General features: G+C 38.1%; 1 protein-coding gene across 3 annotated transcripts in view; it reads right to left on the bottom strand.

Annotated features, from left to right (window-relative positions):
* Positions 1–2,306: 2,306 nt before the first annotated feature.
* The window catches only part of ANKEF1 (ankyrin repeat and EF-hand domain containing 1), a 67,225-nt gene continuing 50,659 nt past the window's right edge, over positions 2,307–18,872 (bottom strand). For all 3 annotated transcript variants that reach the window (XM_072634451.1, XM_072634452.1, XM_072634453.1), the window contains 2 exons: positions 16,525–16,662; positions 2,307–2,635 (listed from right to left, as the gene is read on the bottom strand). In XM_072634451.1, the coding sequence (XP_072490552.1) occupies positions 2,477–2,635; positions 16,525–16,662 (297 nt within the window). In that variant the 3' untranslated portion in view covers positions 2,307–2,476. The remainder of the gene's footprint in view (positions 2,636–16,524; positions 16,663–18,872) is intronic.

Genomic DNA, 18,872 nt, shown 5'->3' with positions numbered 1-18,872 from the left:
TGTACAATGTTCTGGTTCTGCTCACTTCACTCAGCATCAGTTTATATGAGTCTTTCCAGGTTTTTCTGAAATTGGCTTGTTCATCATTTCTTATAACACAATAGTATTCCATTATATTCATATACCACAACTTCTTCTGCCATTCCCAATTGATGGGCATTCCTTAAATTTCTAATTCTTTGCCACCACAAACAAAAACTGCTATAAATATTTTTGAACATGTGGAATCTTTTCCTCTTTTTGTGATCTCTTTGGGATAGACCCCATAGTGGTATTGTTGGATACAATTTGATTGCCCTTTGGGCATAGATCCAAATTGCTCTCCAGAATGGCTGGATCAATTAACAACTCCACCAATAATGCATTAATGTTCCAACTTTCCCACATCTTGTACAGCATTTATCATTTTCCTTTTCTGTCATATTAACCAACCTGCTCAGTGGGAGGTGGTACCTCAGAACTGTTTTACTTTGCATTTCTCTGATCAATAGTGACTTAGAGCATTTTTTCATGTGACTACAGATTTTATCATCTGAAAACTGCCTGTTCATATCCTTTGACCATTTATCAATTGAGGAATGACATAGTCTTAGAAATTTGACTGAATTTTCTATATATTTGAGAAATGAGGCTTTTATCAGAAATACTTGCTGTAAAAATTGTTTCCCATCTTTCTGCTTTCCTTATAATCTTGGTTGCATTGATTTTGTTTGTACAAGCCCTTTTAAATTCAATGTAATCAAAATTATCCATTTTACATTTCATAATGTTCTCTATCTCTTGTTTGGTCTTAAATTCTTCCCTTCTCCATAGATATGACAGGTAAACTATTTCCTGCTTTCCTAATTTGCTTATGGTATCACCTTTTATATCTAAATCATAAACGCATTTTGACTTTGTCTTAGTATATGGTATGTGATGTTGATCTATGCTTAGTTTTTGCCATACTATTTTTTAGCAGTTTTTATCAAATGCTAAGTCTTATCCCATAAACTGGAGTAACTGGGTTTATCAAATGATAGATTACCATTTACTACTATGTCTTGTGTATCTATCTATTCCACCTATATCATCCATATCCATGAGCAATTGATATTTTTCAGTTGTTTAGATCTGATTTTATTTGTGTGAAAAGTACTTTGAAATTGTGTTCATATAATTCCTGGATTTGTCTTGGGAAGTAGACCCCTAAATATTTTATACTCTCTACAGTTTTTTCAAATGGAATTTCTCTTGCTGCTGGGCTTTGTTGGTAATATACAGAAATGTTGATGGTTTATTTTATATCCAGTGACTGCTAAAGTTTGTTAACTATTTCAGCTAGCTTTTTAGTTGATTCTGTAGGATTCTCTAAGTATACTATCATATTATCTACAAAGAGTGATAAGTTTTTTTTCCCATTGCCTAGTTGAATGCCTTCAATTTCTTTTTCTTCTCTTATTGCTGAAGCTAACGTTTCTAGTACAATATTAAATAACAATGGTGATAATGCGCATCCTCGTTTCACCCCAATCTTATCAGGAAGGTTTCTAGATTATCACCATTACAGATAATGCTTGGTGATATTAGATAAATAACACCTATCGGCTTAAGGAATGATTCCTTTACTCCTATGCTTTTTTTTGTAGGAATGGTATTTTTAATTTGTTCTTTTCCTAGTGTTTTACTGCACGTCCAATTCATTGATCTGCTCTTTCTCTAATTTATTCATATGAGCATTCAGAGATATAAATTTTCCCCTAAGTATTGCTTTGGGTGCATCCCATAGATTTTGGTATGCTGTCTCCTTACTGTCCTTCACTTTGATGAAATTATTGATTATTTATATAATATGTTATTTGATCTACTCATTCTTTAAGATTGGATTATTTAGAATATCTAAACATAAATATGAAAACTTTTGAACAATCATGTTTTGTGTTTAATCCCTGGTTTCCTTTAAGTCTCCCTTCCCCAAATCATACCTTCTAAAGAAAGTCTTCTCTAAATGCTTTTAATTCTAGTACATTCCTTTTGTTAATTATTTCCCATTTATCCTGTGTATAGATTACTTTGTATGTATTTGCTTGTATGTTGTCTCCTTCATTAGATTATAAGCTCCTGGAGGGTAAGGGCTGTCTTTTATCTCTTTTTATATCCTCAGCACTGAGCACAGTGCCTGGCACATAGTAGGTGCATAACAAATATTTATTATCATAATCATTATCATAATGGATAAGTATATTTTACACATAAAACCACTGATTAAAATTATATGAAAAAAATCTAACTAGCATTAAAAATGATTCATTAAAAAAATAGCATGGTTTTTCTATAGTACAGAAGATTTATGGCTGTTAAGGGGAATACTGGCTCTCATTAGTAATCTGAAGATTAAAATTCAAGTGACATGATTTGGCTCTGCAACAGCATCTAACTTCTCTAAATTCCCATCATGGCTACTTAAGGCATTTACCAAAAACAGACTAGAAGTACTTTAGGAAGCCATAGAGGCTTCAATAGCTTGAGCTTTTTCAGTGAAGTTCTTCTGAAATGGCATCATGAAGTCTTCAAAGTCCACCTCATAAGTGAAACGCTCACGCCGCATTTCTCTTTTCTTGACTAATTCTGCAGTTGTAGCTTCAGGGCTCCAGAGCTGTAAAGAAAAGTAAAGAATCATTACAGCAAGCCTAAAAGGAAATAACACTGAGGTCAGAACAATTTTTGGATATAATCAAATGAGGAAGATTAAAACATTCATATTACTTTCAAATGACTTTTATCTTTTTTTTTTAATTCTCTATTAGCATTTTTGTGATAATGGACACTTGCAGCATCATCCAACAAGCATTTATTAGGCCACACACTCTAGGCATCATTAATTTACACATCTAAACTTAAATGAATCACAAACCAACAATAATAATTTAAAGTAGAGAGACCTAACAGAAGAAACCAACACTGTGTGGGAATATAATGAGCTGTCCTCCTGGAGTTGTACTGATGAGGACATCAGTGAATCTACAGATAAGGGCACATCCTAACGTTCTCATTTCACTTCTGAAAAGCAAACATTTTAACCACCTATGCAACAGTCCACCACAAAATGTGAAATATGAAAGGAAGATGTCAGGATATTATCAGCATAATATCAGGATAACAACTTGTTCTTGGACTTCCAAAAGAGGTGAGGACAAGAGAGCTATAACATAGGACATCTGACAACTAATACAGAGCTTTACAACTAATGGCAAAGAACTTTATGTAGACTATCCTTTCCAATCGTCACATCAGCATTGTGAGATAAGCACAATGGGTATTATTATCTGCATTATACAAATAAGGAAACAGCTGGTCAGAGGAGGATAGAAGCCAAAGGTCAGATAGTGTCCTTCCCACTGCCACACCATATTGCCTCTCCTTCCAAATACTCTCTTACTAGCTCCCCTTGGTAAAATGGTCCCTGGTTCAGATGTCTAAGATTTAGACTGGAACAGAAAGAAAAGGAAAGGAAAAAGAGGAGATAAGGAATTCATTCTCTTCTTCCTTTGTGGCACCAGGATTAAATTCCACAGATTATTCACAATGCAGACAAAGCAAACCTTATGCACAGATGAAGGAAGTTTTGGACTCAAAGCACTAATGTGATGGATATTGGAAAGACCTCTCTTATCCTAAATAAATTTGCCATCATTTTCAGTCAAGTTGGGCTAGTTTGAGTATTTCAGGGATGAAGAAACAAAATATTATACCAGAATCTCTGGAGTGGGAATATGAGATTTAAAGAGGAAGACTGAATTTTAGGACTTAGTGTTGCTTATTCATTACAGAAGGAAGAAAGGAATTTAATGATATCCTTAAAAACAAAGGATTTAAAGAACTGCTAATAAAAATTTAGAAAAAGGGCTGATTTGGAGTAGACTGTGAGTTCAATCTTAGGGTAACAAATGTATTTTATTTGAGCTGACAGCACAACATCAGAATAAGCTGTAGGAAAATAGCTAATTAGAATTCAGGGACAGGGGGCGGAGCCAAGATGGCGGAGTAGAAAGACGCACATACACATAGCTCTGAACCCACAACCCATAGAATGGCTACAGGGAAGTAACTCACGGCGAATTCCGCACCCAGAGGCCACGGAACATTGGAGCGAGGGAGATTTCTGTTCCAGAGAGACCAGCAAACCTCTCGCCGGGGGGTCCTTCGCGCTGCGGACTGGGCGCCGGGACTGGGAGCCGGGACTGGGAGCTGAGTGCAGCCCTGCCGCGGCCGCGGCACCGAGAGGAAAAGATCCGAGCAGGCTTCACAGACAGGATCTCCAGCGGCCACGCGGGTCCCTCCACCCACAGAGGGATCTGCAAACCTCTCGCAAAAGGTCCCTCGCGCTGCAGACACAAAGCCCAGCCCAGACCTGCTGCGGCCACGGCTGCGGCACCGAGAGAAACAGATCCGAGCAGGCTTCAGGGACGGGATCTCCAGCGGCCGCACAAGTCCCTCCACCCACAGGTGACAGGGGTGGGTGAGAGAGTCTCTTTGGTGGGTCGAGAGGGGAGTGGGGTGCCCCCATAATTCAGGCCCCCCCCCCCGGGAGGTAGAAGCTGAGAGGCGGCTGCAGACAGGGGCTCCCCAAGCCGGCGGGAGCCTGAATCTATTGCGGAAGGTCTGCGCATAAACCCCCTCAGGGAACTGAGCCTGAGAGGTGGCCCTGCCCCGATCTCAGCACCAGATCATAATCTCATACTGAATAGCAGCCCTGCCCCCGCCAAAAGCCCTGAGGCTGGAAGCAGCATTTGAATCTCAGACCACAAACACGGGCTGGGAGGATCAGGAGGTGAGGTGGGTGTGAGGAAAATATTCAGAGGTCAAGTCACTGGCTGGGAAAATGCCCAGAAAAGGGAAAAGAAATAAGACTATAGAAGGTTACTTTCTTGGCGAACAGGCATTTCCTCCCTTCCTTTCTGATGAGGAAGAACAATGCTTACCATCAGGCAAAGACACAGAAATCAAGGCTTCTGTGTCCCAGCCCACCCAATGGGCTCAGGCCATGGAAGAGCTCAAAAAGAATTTTGAAAATCAAGTTAGAGAGGTGGAGGAAAAGCTGGGAAGAGAAATGAGAGACATGAAGTCAAAGCATGAACAGCAGATCAGCTCCCTGCTAAGGGAGACCCAAAAAAATGTTGAAGAAATTAACACCTTAAAAACTAGCCTAACTCAATTGGCAAAAGAGGTTCAAAAAGCCAATGAGGAGAAGAATGCTTTCAAAAGCAGAATTAGCCAAATGGAAAAGGAGATTCAAAAGCTCACTGAAGAAAATAGTTCTTTCAAAATTAGAATGGCACAGATGGAGGCTAATGACTTTATGCAAAACCAAGAAATCACAGAACAAAGAGAGAAGAATGGAAAAATGGAAGATAATGTGAAATATCTCATTGGAAAAACAACAGACCTGGAAAATAGATCCAGGAGAGACAATTTAAAAATTATGGGACTACCTGAAAGCCATGATCAAAAGAAGAGCCTAGACATCATCCTTCATGAAATTATCAAGGAAAACTGCCCTGAGATTCTAGAACCAGAGGGCAAAATAAATATTCAAGGAATCCACAGAACACCGCCTGAAAGAGATCCAAAAAGAGAAACTCCTAGGAACATTGTGGCCAAATTCCAGAGTTCCCAGGTCAAGGAGAAAATACTGCAGGCAGCTAGAAAGAAACAATTCAAGTATTGTGGAAATACAATCAGGATAACACAAGATCTAGCAGCCTCTACATTAAGGGATCGAAGGGCATGGAACAGTATATTCCAGAAGTCAAAGGAACTAGGACTAAAACCAAGAATCACCTACCCAGCAAAACTGACTATAATACTTCAGGGGAAAAAATGGTCTTTCAATGAAATAGAGGATTTTCAAGTATTCTTGATGAAAAGACCAGAGCTGAAAAGAAAATTTGACTTTCAAACACAAGAATGAAGAGAACCATGAAAAGGTGAACAGCAAAGTGAAGTCATAAGGGACTTACTAAAGCTGAACTGTTTACATTCCTACATGGAAAGACAATATTTGTAACTCTTGAAACATTTCAGTATCTGGGTACTGGGTGGGATTACACATGCACACACGCTCACATACATAGAGACAGAGTGCACAGAGTGAATTGAATAGGTTGGGATCATATCTTTAAAACAAAATGAAATCAAGCAGTGAGAGAGAAATATATTGGGAAGAGAAAGGGAGAAATTGAATGGGGCAAATTATCTCTCATAAAAGAGGCAATCAAAAGACTCATTAGTGGAGGGATAAAGAGGGGAGGTGAGAGAAAAACATGAAGTCTATTCTCATCACATTCCACTAAAGAAAAGAATAAAGTGCACACTCATTTTGGTAGGAAAACCTATCTCACAATACAGGAAAGTGGGGGATAAGGGGACAAGCAGGGTGGGGGGGATGATAGAAGGCAGGGCATGAGGAGGAGAGTGCAATTTGAGGTCGACACTCATGGGGAGGGATAGGATCAAAAGAGAATAGAAGTAATGGGGGACAGGATAGGATGGAGGGAAATATAGTTAGTCCTATACAACACAACTATTATGGAAGTCATTTGCAAAACTACACAGATATGGCCTATATTGAATTGCTTGCCTTCCAAAGGGAAGGGGTGGGGAGGGAGGGAGGAAGAGAAGTTGGAACTCAAAGTGTTAGGATCAACTGTCGAGTAATGTTCTTGCCACTAGGAAATAAGAAAAACAGGTAAAGGGGTATAGAAAGCTATCTGCCCCTACAGGACAAAAGAGAAGATGGAGACAAGGGCAGAGAGGGATGATAGAAGAGAGAGCAGATTGGTCATAGGGGCAATTAGAATGCTTGGTGTTTGGGGGGGGAGGGGATAAAAGGGGAGAAAATTTGTAACCCAAAATTTTGTGAAAATGAATGTTAAAAGTTAAATAAATAAATTTAATAATAAAAAAAAAAAAAAAAAAAAAAAAAAAAAAAGAATTCAGGGACAGAGTCAAGCCAAGAGAGGCAAATTTGAGTATAGAGGTGATGAATCAAGTACTGAGAATAGGTGAGCTCTCCAAAGGAAAGAAATATAAAGTGAAAAAATGTAAAGAAGCTACAGATGCCCTTGGAAGAAGCCCAAAGGGCAATGGAAGTAGAAAAAGCAACCAGTAAATGTGGAGATGGAGTGGTTAGAGAGGAAAAGAGGAGAAAGAAGAATTTTAAGAAGGGTGGTCAAAATGCCAAATGTCAAATGAGATTAAGAAAAATGAAAATTAAGAAAAGAATTCTGGATTTATTAAGAAGGAGTCCGTGAGTTAATATTTATGAGTTTTTCAGAGGGGTGTTTGGTATAGAAGCAAAATTTGAAAAGAGTATCATAGGAAAGGAATGAGTGATGAAGAAAATAAAGCAACAGGAACAGATCACTTGGTTCATGAAGCATAGTCACAAAAGATTAGAGCTGTAAGGGACTTCAGAATTTACACAGAGGGGGCAGAGCCAAGATGACAGAGGAAAAGAAGAGACTTCCTTCCACAAAATGACAGAGTGAAATAAACCCTCAACCCAAGACAATGTGTAAAGTTGACAGGAAGAGTCTATCACACTGGGCAGGGAGTGGAACTCAGTCTGGCATAGTTTATACCAGCACAAACTGGCCAGAACAGGCCTTAGGGAACTCAATCATTGGCAGTTGTGGCACTTTCTAGACTTCTCAACCCACACACACCAAAAAGGTCAGTGGGAAAACTCTGTGGGACCTGGGTGAAAAAGGAGTCTAGATGCAGTCCCAAAGTGTGAGGGTGGGGGGTGGCAGCAGAGGCCAATGGTGACAGAGGCAGCAGCAGTGACAGAGGTTGCTTATGGAGCTCTGGGCCCACAGATGTTGGGGGAATCGAGTAGCTAATACAAAATCCCTGAAGCCTGGGACAATACCCCCAACACCTAGCCCCACTGGAAGCATAGTCTTAACTTGACAGAGTAAGAGGGCCAACTATTTGGCTGGGAATATGAGTAAATGTCATAAAGGAACTCAGATTATAGAATCTTACTTTGGTAACAAAGAAGATAAAAACACATAAATAGAAGATAACAAAGTCAAAACTCCTACATCAAAAGCCTTCAAGAAAAATACAAATTGGTCACAGGTAAAGGAAGAACTCAAAAAAGATTTTGAAAATCAAGTAAGGGAAGGAGATGAAAAACTGAGAAGAGAAAAGAGAGTGATGCAAGAAAATCATGAAAATTGAGTCAACAGCTTGCTGAAGGAGACCCCCAAAATACTGAAGAAAATAACACTTTAAAAATAGACTAACCTAAATGGCAAGAGAAATCCAAAAAGCCAATGAGAAGAATGCCATAAAAAGCAAAACTGACCAAATGGAAAAGAAGGTCCAAAAGCTCACTAAAGAAAATAATTCCTTGAAAATTAGAATAGAGCAGATGGAAGCTAATGGAGGAGGAACCCCTTTCCCACCTGTTCTATTCTGTTACCAAGAAAGTAACCTTCTATGGTCTTGTTTTTTTTCCCTTTTTTGGGCATTTTCCCAGCCAGTTACTTGACTTCTGAATCCTTTGTCAAGAGGATGGTCCTATGGTCCTAAAAAAATAAGATTTATGAGAAATCAAGAAATTATAAAACAGAACCAAAAGAATGAAAAAAATAGAAGACAATGTGAAGTATCTCATTTGAAAAACCACTAACCTGGAAAATAGATCCAAGAGAGAGAATTTAAAAATTATTGCACTATCTGAAAGCCATGATCAAAAGAAAAGAGTCTAAACATTATCTTTCAAGAAATTATTAAGGAGAGGGGGCAGAACCAAGATGGCGGAGTAGAAAGACACATATACTCTAGTGCTTCCCCTACAGCCTACAAAATACCTGTAAAAAATGACTGTCAACAAATTCTAGAGCAGCAGAAGCCACAGAACAACAGAGTGAAAGAGGATTCCAGACAAAGGTAACCTGGAAGGCCTACAGGAAAGGTCTATCTCACAGAATGCTGAGGAGAGCTGAGCCCAGCCCTGGGAGGAATAGGACCTGAACAGAACTCTGGGGCAGAGTTCCCAGCAGGGAGGGTCCCAGATATCTCAACCCACAAGTGACAAAGGAGGCTCCAAAGGTCAGTGTGGGAGGGATTTCCCAGCTGGGCAAGAGGGGAAAGGGGTTCCTCCAGCAATAGCCCCAGCTGACAGCAGCAACAGCAGCAGCAGACTGCAGTCAGCTACATTGGCCAGGAAGCAACCAGGGTCCACTGTCCAGGCAGCTCAGCTTAAAGCCTCTAGTGGTAGGGAGCAGCTGATCTAAACCTCAGCCCTCAGTAACAGCCCTGCCCCCACCCAAAGCCCTGGGGGGAATAGAGCAGGTGAGTCGAATCTCAGCCTTGAACAGGGTACTAGAGAGAGAGGAGGGGCAATAGGACCATCCTTTTGACAAAGAATTCAGAAGTCAAGTAACTGGCTGGGAAAATGCCCAAAAAAGGGGAAAAAAAAAATAAGACCATAGAAGGTTACTTTCTTGGTGAACAGCTGTCTCCTCCCATCCTTTCAGATGAGAAAGAACAAGGCACACTGACACAGGAATTCAAGGCCCCTGCCTTCAGGGCCTCCAAACTGAATTTAAACAGGGCTCAGGCAATAAGTGAGTTAGCAGCTTGCTAAAGGAGAACCAAAAAAATGCTGAGGAAAATAACACCTTTAAAAAGAAGCTAACTCAATTGGAAAAAGAGGTCCAAAAAGCCAATAAGGGGAAGGAGGCTTTAAAAAGCAGAATTAGCCAAATGGAGGAGAAGGTTCAAAAGCTCACTGAACAAAATAGTTCTTGAAAGAGAGAACTGAGTTCAGGGAAATGAATGACTATGACATAAATCAAGCAGTTAGCAAATAAAACCAAAAGTCTGAAAAAATAGAAGATAATGTGAAACATCTCACTGGAAAAACAACTGACCTGGAAAATAGATCCAAGAGAAACAATTTAAAAATTGTGAGACTACCTGAAAGCCATGATCAAAAAGAGACCCTAGACATTATCTTCCATGAAATTATCAAGGAAAACTGTCCTGATATTCTAGAACCAGAGGGCAAAATAAACATTGAAAGAATCTACCTATCACCTCCTGAAAGAGATCTAAAAAGAGAAACTCCTAGGAATATTGTGGCCAAATTTCAGAGTTCCCAGGTCAAGGAGAAAATATTGCAAGCAGCTAGAAAGAAACAATTCAAGTACTGTGGAAATACAATTAGGATAACATAGCATCTGACAGCTTCAACATTAAGGGACTGAAAAGCATGGAATAGGATATTCCAGATGTCAAAGGAACTGGGATTAAAACTGAGTATAATACTTCAAGGGAAAAAGTGGTCATTCAATGATATAGAGGACTTTCAAGCATTCATGATGAAAAGACCAGAACTGAAAAAAAAATTTGACTTTCAAACACAAGAATCAAGAGAAGCATGAAAAGGTAAACAGAAAAGAGAAATCATAAAAGACTTTCTAAAGCTGAACTGTTTACATTCTTACATGGAAAGAAAATATTTGTAACTCTTGAGACTTTTCTCAGTATTTGGGTAGGTGGAGGGATTGTACATACACACACACATATAGACAGAGTACAGGTTGTATTGAATCAGGAGAGATGATATCCACAAAATAATAAAATAAAAATTAAGGGGTGAGGGAGGAGAACGCTGAGAGGAAAAAGGGAGAAATGGAATGGGGCAGACTATAACTCATAAAAGAGATAAGAAAAATCTTATTCAATCGAGGAGAAAAGAGAGAACACAAGAGGGGAAAAGTGAAGCTACTCTCTCTACATATGGCTTAAGGAGGGAATAACATGCTCACTAAATTTGGTATGAAAATTTATCTTACACTACAGGAAAGTAGGGGAGGAGGTGACAAGTAGGGTGAGGGGAATGATAGAAGGGAGGGTAAATGGGAAAAAGGAGTAACTGGAAATAAACACTTTTGGGAAGGGACAAGGTCAAATGAGGGAATAAAAAAACAAGGGGGGACAGAGTAGAATAGAGGGCAACATAGTATTACACAACATGATTATTATGGAAGTCTTTTGCAAAATGACACATATTTAGTCTGCATTGAATTGCTTGACTTCTCAATGGGAATGGGTAGGGAAGGAGAGAGGGAGAGAAGTTGGAATTCAAAGTATTAGAAAGGAATGTTGAGAATTATAATTGCATATAACTGGGAAATAAGAAACACAGGTAATGGGGTATAGAAATTTATCTTGCCCTACAAGAAAAGAGAGAAGATGAGGATAAGGGAAGGGTGGGGTGTGATAGAAGGGAAGGTACATTGAGGGAAGAGGCAATCAGAATGCAAGGTATTAGGGGATGGGGGGAGGGGAGAGATAAGGAGAAAAACTGGACATGTTACAAAGTGATATAAAAGCAATTAGTATTGAAACAATTGACTAAATTAATTACTGAGACTAAATCAGAGGCATCTTTAATTTGGGGAAAAGAATTTTCATCTAGGTTTCCTGGAGGCAGGTAACCTCAGGAACAATTTGGCATTGATGGAAAAGTTAAGGTTTTAATGGTAAATTTGATTTTATGATTGTTATTTAATCAGGAACTAGAACATGTATAGAAAGGCATGTAAGCCACTTAAGACTTGTCTCAAAAAACATTCTTAGCCAATGTGAAATTATATATCTGAAACCAGTTTATTGGAACTTGCTATTTTAAGATCATATGGGACTATTAAGTGACTCTTCTTCTAAGTCTAACTCCAGGTATGGATAGCAAGAAAGGTGGTCTGAGCATCCAATCAAAGATGCCAGCAAGTCTGTGAGATGCTGATATGAACTCCAAAAGGTGATCTCATGGGAAGGGTGGGAGAGCGACTGTTCAGCCTGGGCTGAGGTAGGATTCTCCTGACTCAGTTTCCCCACTGACACCTGGCAGACTTTAAGCCTGACTGAATGCACGTTGACCATCTAATCTTGCCTGGAATTGACATGAAGTTGGGGAGATATTGTTTCCCTGCAATGTCCCTACTCTTAGTGGCAATTTCCTATAATCAAAAGGTTTGTAAGCTTAATACCAGATCTATTAAATTATAGATTGTTGGTAGGGGAACATCCAAGGTTAAGTCTAAAATTAAACTATTGGACTTAGGACTTTAGAACAACAACAACAAGTTAGGGTCCTTTAATTCTTAGTAATAGCGTGGAGACAATGAGGTCAAGGGCTTGTGAAGTTAGCACACATAGTTATTATTTGTGACTCAGGTGGTTAATGTTAAAAAAAATTTGTTTGTGGTCTATATTGTAAATGCTTTAAAAGAAATATCACCTGACCAAAAATAGGAATTGTTTTATGTGACATGAACTGTGTTAAAAATGAAAAAAAAATATTAAGGAAAACTGCTCTGATATTCTAGAACCAGAGGGTAAAATAGAAATTGAAAGAATCCACCAATCACCTCTAGAAAGAGATCCTAAAAGGAAAACTCCTAGGAATATTGTAGTCAAACTTCAGAGTTTCCAGGTCAAAGGAAAAGATTGCAAGCAGCCAGAAAGAAAAAAAAATCGAGTATTATGGAAATACAAATCAGAATAACACAAGATCTAGACGCTTCTACAGTAAGGGATCAAAGGGTTTAGAATATGATGTTCCTGAGGTCAGAAGAGCCAGGATTAAGAAACAACAATCACCTACACAGCAAAACTAAGTATAATACTTCAGGGGAAAAAATGGATATTCAACGAAATAGAGAATTTTCAAGCATTTTTGATGAAAAGATGAGAGCTGAATAGAAAATCTGACTTTCAAAGACAAGAATCAAAAGAAGCATGAAAAAGTAAACAGAAAAGAAAAATCATAAGACACTTATTAAACTTGAACTGTTTAGATTCCTACTTGGAAAGATGATACTCGTAACTCATGAGACCTTTCTCAGTATTGGAGTAGTTGGAGGAAGGAGATGATAGATAGATAGACACATAGATAAATAGATAGATAGGCACAGGGTGAGTTGAATATGAAAGAATGATATCTAAGAAAAAAATTAAGGGATGAAAGAGCAATATATTGGGAGTAGGAGAAAGGGAGAGATAGAATGGGGGTAAATTATCTTACATAAAAGAGGCTAGAAAAAGGTTTCACAATGGTGGGTAAGAGGGGGGAAGTGAGAAGGAACAAGTGAACCTAGCTCTCACTGGATTTGATTTATGGAGGGACTAACATACACACTCAATTTGGTATCTTACCCTACAGGAAAGTAGAAGAGAAGGGGATAAGGTGGAGAACGATGAAAGGGAGAAGATTGGGAAAAGGGGTAGTCAGAAGCAAACACTTTTGAAAAGAACCAGGCTCAAAGGAGAAAATAGAATAATTGGGGGCAAGATAGGATGGAAGGAAATATAGTTAGTCTTTCACAACATGACTATTATGGAAGTGTTTTGCATAACTACACATGTACAACTTATATTGAATTTCTGGTCTTCTCAGTGAGGGTGGGTGGGGAGGGAAGAAGAGAGAGAACTTGGAAATCAAAGCATTAAAAATAAATGTTAAAAATTTGTTTTTATATGCAACTGGAAAACAATAGTCAGTGGGGTTCAGAAATCTATCTTGCCCTTCAAGAAGGTAAAGGGGAAGGGGATGATAAGAGGGGGGATGATAAAAGGGAGGGCAGACTAGGGGATGGGTAGGGTAATCAGAATGCAGGCCATTTCAGGGTGGAGAGGAAGGGAAAGATGGGAAGAAAATTGGAACTCAAAATCTTATGGAAATGAATGTTGAAAACTAATAATAAATTTTAAAAAAAGAAAGGGGGGAAGCAGCAAAAAGAAACTCAACAAACTCTCCCATAAATCATGAACTTAATGAAAAACATGTTTTACACTAATGAGAAAAAAATCTATCTTTATTTTATAATGGTCCCAAATCAAATGCACATTATAGATAATATAATAATTTGTATTGAGCAAATAATGTAACTGTGTTTGGTGACAATCTTAGGGCTAGTGAATTCTCAGTTCTTAAAGCATGAAAAATAATTATGCAGATATATGTATATACATACACATATAAAATGTGTTAATTTTACTAATAATGTTAAAGAACATTTTAAACAATCAAAAAAAGAATTTAGATTGAAAGCAAATAGAAAAAGAAAACTATTTTATATATTGTACATGCTAATATTTTATATACTATTGTATGAGGATTCTGTAGGGTGGGACAATTAAAATGTTTGCTTGTTTGTTTCTCTCAAATGGAGGAAACTATATGCATCTAAAGGCAGAATATAAGATGTTACTGGAAAAAGATGAGATTGAAAGTACTAGAAAAGAAAGGGTAAATTAAATAGGATGACAAACTCTCCCATTTCTGTGCCTTTGCATAAGCTGTCTTCCCATCTTGGAATTGACCTTCTTGGTTACCTTTGCCTCTTAGAATACTAAATTCACTTTCTCTCAGAAGAACTTTGGAATTGATTGTGTGACAAGGGAGACACTAGTAAAGGACCTCCCAGCATGGTGTACCTGCATCAAAGAAGATGCTGTGCTCTAGGAGCAGAGTAGAATCAAAGTAGCTCAAAAGAAGCGTGAGATGCACAAAATTAGAGAATCCACCTTATATATTCTTATGGACTATTGTGCCCAATCTGTGGCAGAGCATTTTGAGTTCCAACTGGTCTCCTTAGCCACAGTTGAGTACAATATAACTTGACTTAAACATACTGATGTCAATATGGTCCTCTTCAAGAACGAAGGACAATAACGAACTAAGTTTTCTTGAAAGCTCAAACCAAATATCTTCAATTTTGCAACCTTTCCTGATCCGCTAGAGTGGTTTGGGACTGTCCTCAAGGAATCACCTTGCATGTATTTTCTATATACTTTTGTATATATGTATTCATCTTGCTAATTCCTATGCATTCTATAGGAATTAGCAAAAATGAATACATATCCTTAAGGGAAAGGATTATTTAATTTATGTCTTTGTATCCACAGTACCTAAGCAGTGCCAGGCAGAAAGAAACTTCAATAAATGCTTGTTGATTGAATTCTTGAACAAATTATTAGACAGCAAAAGATTAGCTTCCAAAGGAACAAAAGACATCTCTTTCTCTGAGGGTTAAGAGAAGACTAAGATGTGTTGAAATGAAGGTAAGAGTAGATAAAGATGCCTACAGGATTACTTCGGTCTCAATATGGAACCTGCACTGTCCCTCAGAAAGTGCTACATTTAGAATCCATAGACCTGCATTTAAATCCTGGTACTTAGTACTTGTATAATCTTGGAAAAGTCACTAAATTTCTCTTATGTCTTGAAGTTCCCTCTCAAAGTACCTTTCTCTTCTGGCTCCTATACTTCTTCTGGACTTTTCAGTAAAGTAAGAGTGAGGTCACCTGCTAAGAGTGAGATGGTGGATGGGATGAGGGACTTAAGGGAAAGTGCCAAACCTTTAAGGTGTGGAGAGCATACTAGGGAATCAACAAAAGATGGATGAATAGACTATACTAATTAATTGCATAAAACAAAAATAGTTTCAAATATCTATGATAACCTCTGTGTGTGTGTGTTCGTCCTTCATTGCCGTAGAAGACCATGCCATCAGAGAAATAATGACATGACTTGCACTTGACTTTTTTTGAGTGAAGGAGGGCTGTGCAGGTCACCAGCCTCACTTCTCCTCCAGTGTCATCTGAACCCAGTGACCAGATATTCATCAGGATGACTAGAGATGACCCAGGATGAGGCAACTGGGGTTAAGTGACTTGCCCAAGCTCACACAGCTAGTGAGTGTCAAGTGTCTGAGGTGAGATTTGAACTCAGGTCCTCCTCACTCCTGCACTGGTACTCTATCCACTGCACCACCTAGCTGCTCCATGATAACCTCTAAAGAAACCTTAAAAGCTTATACAGAGAAATATATGGCTGAAAATATTGCTAGTATTGAGCACTCATCATTTAGTAAAATAAAGGTCAGTACTTCAAAGAATATTATTATAAATAAGTTCCTGTCTCTCATTCTATCCTCTCTTTCATTTTAACAACAAACTACAATTCCTTTGTAACTTAAAATATGATTTTAAAAAATATTTCAACATTATTAATTTTGAAATATTATTATTAAATGTATTAAGAACATTTATGGATATGGAAGCTTTGGCATCAAGAAATTAGCCGACACAGCAAATTAGTGGAAGTGTTTGGAAGAAAAGTGGAAAATCCAGTTAGCCATCAGAATTTTGGGGGGTGCTTTTACAGAGAGCCTGACAGTTACAATTTAAATATTGATTAGCTGCAGAGATTCTGGATCTTCATGTTCCTCTGGATTATGTTCTTCCCAAGAGCAAGTATGTTAACTCTCAAAATTTACAAAGAAAAAATGATCTGAGGGAAAAGATTAGTAGATCTGTGTTAAAATGGCTAGTGATACCTTTAAGCATTTTAGCAGCTTAGAAATTAAACCAATGAGGGTTATGTTAATCAATACATGTAATTTTAAGATTATAATGTGAAATTATAAAATAAAATTTAACTTCTGCCAAAGAACTTACTTTCCGCGGTACATATGTGATGTTAACTTTCTTTGTAAATCCACTGGTAATCAGGGAATTGAGATGAACAACATTATCCTTAACGGGTGCTTTTACCTCCTTTACGGGTGGGATATTATAAACTGGTGGAAGTGACTCCTGAAATTTAATCCAAAGAAGTTATTAGTTATAGGAAAGTATTCTTGTATGTTTTGTAGCTTCTTATCTTTTGTAATATGCTAGGGTCTATTCTAAAGCCAGAAATAAATTTATATACCATTTTATTCCACTCTTAGTAAGGAAAATTCCAATCCAAGCTGAAATGGCTCCCATTCAGTGGTTTTGCACAAATTTGGGAAAAGCTGACGTCTTTAACTTGCTGCAGCAAGAGTCATATTACATAAAGGCTTCACTCTAGTCTTTTGTGACCAGGTGCTTTCTCATTGGTTGGGAGGTTGGCTGTCCACTGAAAATTGCATTAGCATATGACATGAACCTGTCACCTACTATGTATCTGTATCACTGTAGCTGTCAGTCTCATACTAGGATTTCCCCCACATTCCCTTTCAAGCTGAGGCAGTCTGGACTTCCAGGGAAACATTCCTATTTCCTACCACCCTATAGACGCTGTACTTCTGCTAATCACAGGAGAAATGCCTATCTTCACCTTTTCACTGGTTTGCAGCATGAACTTTTCTGATGATTCAGAACTAGACAGGTAGTAAACTTGACCCATTCGCAGTAGATTAAGAGCACTGCAGGGGAGGAAGGGAATATAAAACATTCTGCTGTTCAGATCACCAAGGAAAGCATGACACTAAACTGTCACCAAAGCACAGCATCTCAGGTAGAAGGGACCTTAGCAGCCATCAAATCCAAGCCCACCCTTTTTTCTTGGGAACACCAGAGCAAGGGGTAATGCAGTCTTTGCTTGAAAACCTTCCATAAAAGGAACACACAATAATACATCCTGAAGGGACTCATTCCAATTTTGTACCAAATTCCAATTTCTAACTGTAAGGATTTAAAAAGAAATTACATTAGACTGAAACCTCCTTCTCTGTGACTTCCTTTAATCACTCCTCTGAAGTCACTACTTTTATACTTGACATTCACAGGTCACGTCCTCCACTTGGAAGTCCTTACGAGAGACGGTTTCTGTAGTCCCCTCATCACCTTAGTGGCCCCTCTCTTCCTTGTAGCCCCTCCCTTCCTTTTGCCAAAACTGGCATTAAGAACTTAATATGACTTTTCAGATGTGGTTCATAATAATAATGTTCCAGATGTCATTTGACTAAAGCAAGGAACAGCATGATTATACCCAACCATGTTTAAAACTCTAAGCTTCTCTTGATGAAGACTGCTTACATGATCTTGGTTATCATACCATACTATTGACTCATATTAAGTTCACTAAACCCCAAGTCTTCTTCACATGAAATGTGACCTATTTGTATTTGTGAAGCTGATTGTTTTTAAACCAAGCCTGGGACTTTACATTTCTTTTCTATTAAATTTAATCTTAGTAGATTCATCCCATTACTCAAGTCTGCCTCAGATCCTTTTGACTCCTGATGCCCTGGATTATTATGTTAAACAGCACACGAACAGATCAATAGATTCACATTGCACTCCAGTAGAGGCATCACTCCAGGTTGACAATCACCCATTAACTAATGACCCAACCCTTAGTGTGGTAATTTAATGTTGAGAGTTGCTGTGTACTAGAGTGGCATGCCTCTTGACCCAAGAGTCCAGGGTCAGTGGAATAGTATCAATATATCTTAGAGAAGTATTGAATCATTATAGGACTAAAAGAATATAATCTTTTTTGTGCCTTCCTTTTTCTTTCAACCATATTGATATTTAGTTAGAAAATTTTGCAATTCAAAGTGAATTTGAAAAAAAAATTTGAAAAAAAATACACTAGTTAATTCTACCATATTAAAAAGTCTTTCACCAGTTAACTTTTACTTTGTTAGAGGGCAGAATGGATGGATATTAATAGTTTTTCACATTTAATGTTTTTACAAAAAAAGTTTTCTCAATCTTAAGAGAATGGTGAATGAGAGTATTATTTTCTCCATTTTATGTATAAAGATCTAGCTATAGGTACAGTTTTTTTTTGCCCTGAGGATTTCCAGTAATGCTTCATTATTTTTTTTTGGCAAGACAATTGGGGTTAAATGACTTGCCCAGGGTCACACAGCTAGTAAGTGTCTGAGGTCACATTTGAACTCAAGTCCTCCTAATTCCAGGCCCAGAACTTTTGCTCTACTGCATCACCTAGTTGTCCCGAAATGTTTCATTCTTAAGCCAGACATATTTTTATTTGTTCTACTTTCAATACAATTATAAATTTTCATAAC

This window comes from Notamacropus eugenii, chromosome 1 (genome assembly GCF_028372415.1).
Source record: "Notamacropus eugenii isolate mMacEug1 chromosome 1, mMacEug1.pri_v2, whole genome shotgun sequence".
Lineage (NCBI taxonomy): Eukaryota > Metazoa > Chordata > Mammalia > Diprotodontia > Macropodidae > Notamacropus > Notamacropus eugenii.
The sequence above is the reverse complement of the archived record's forward strand: the minus strand, read 5'-3'. Positions and strand labels throughout refer to the sequence as shown.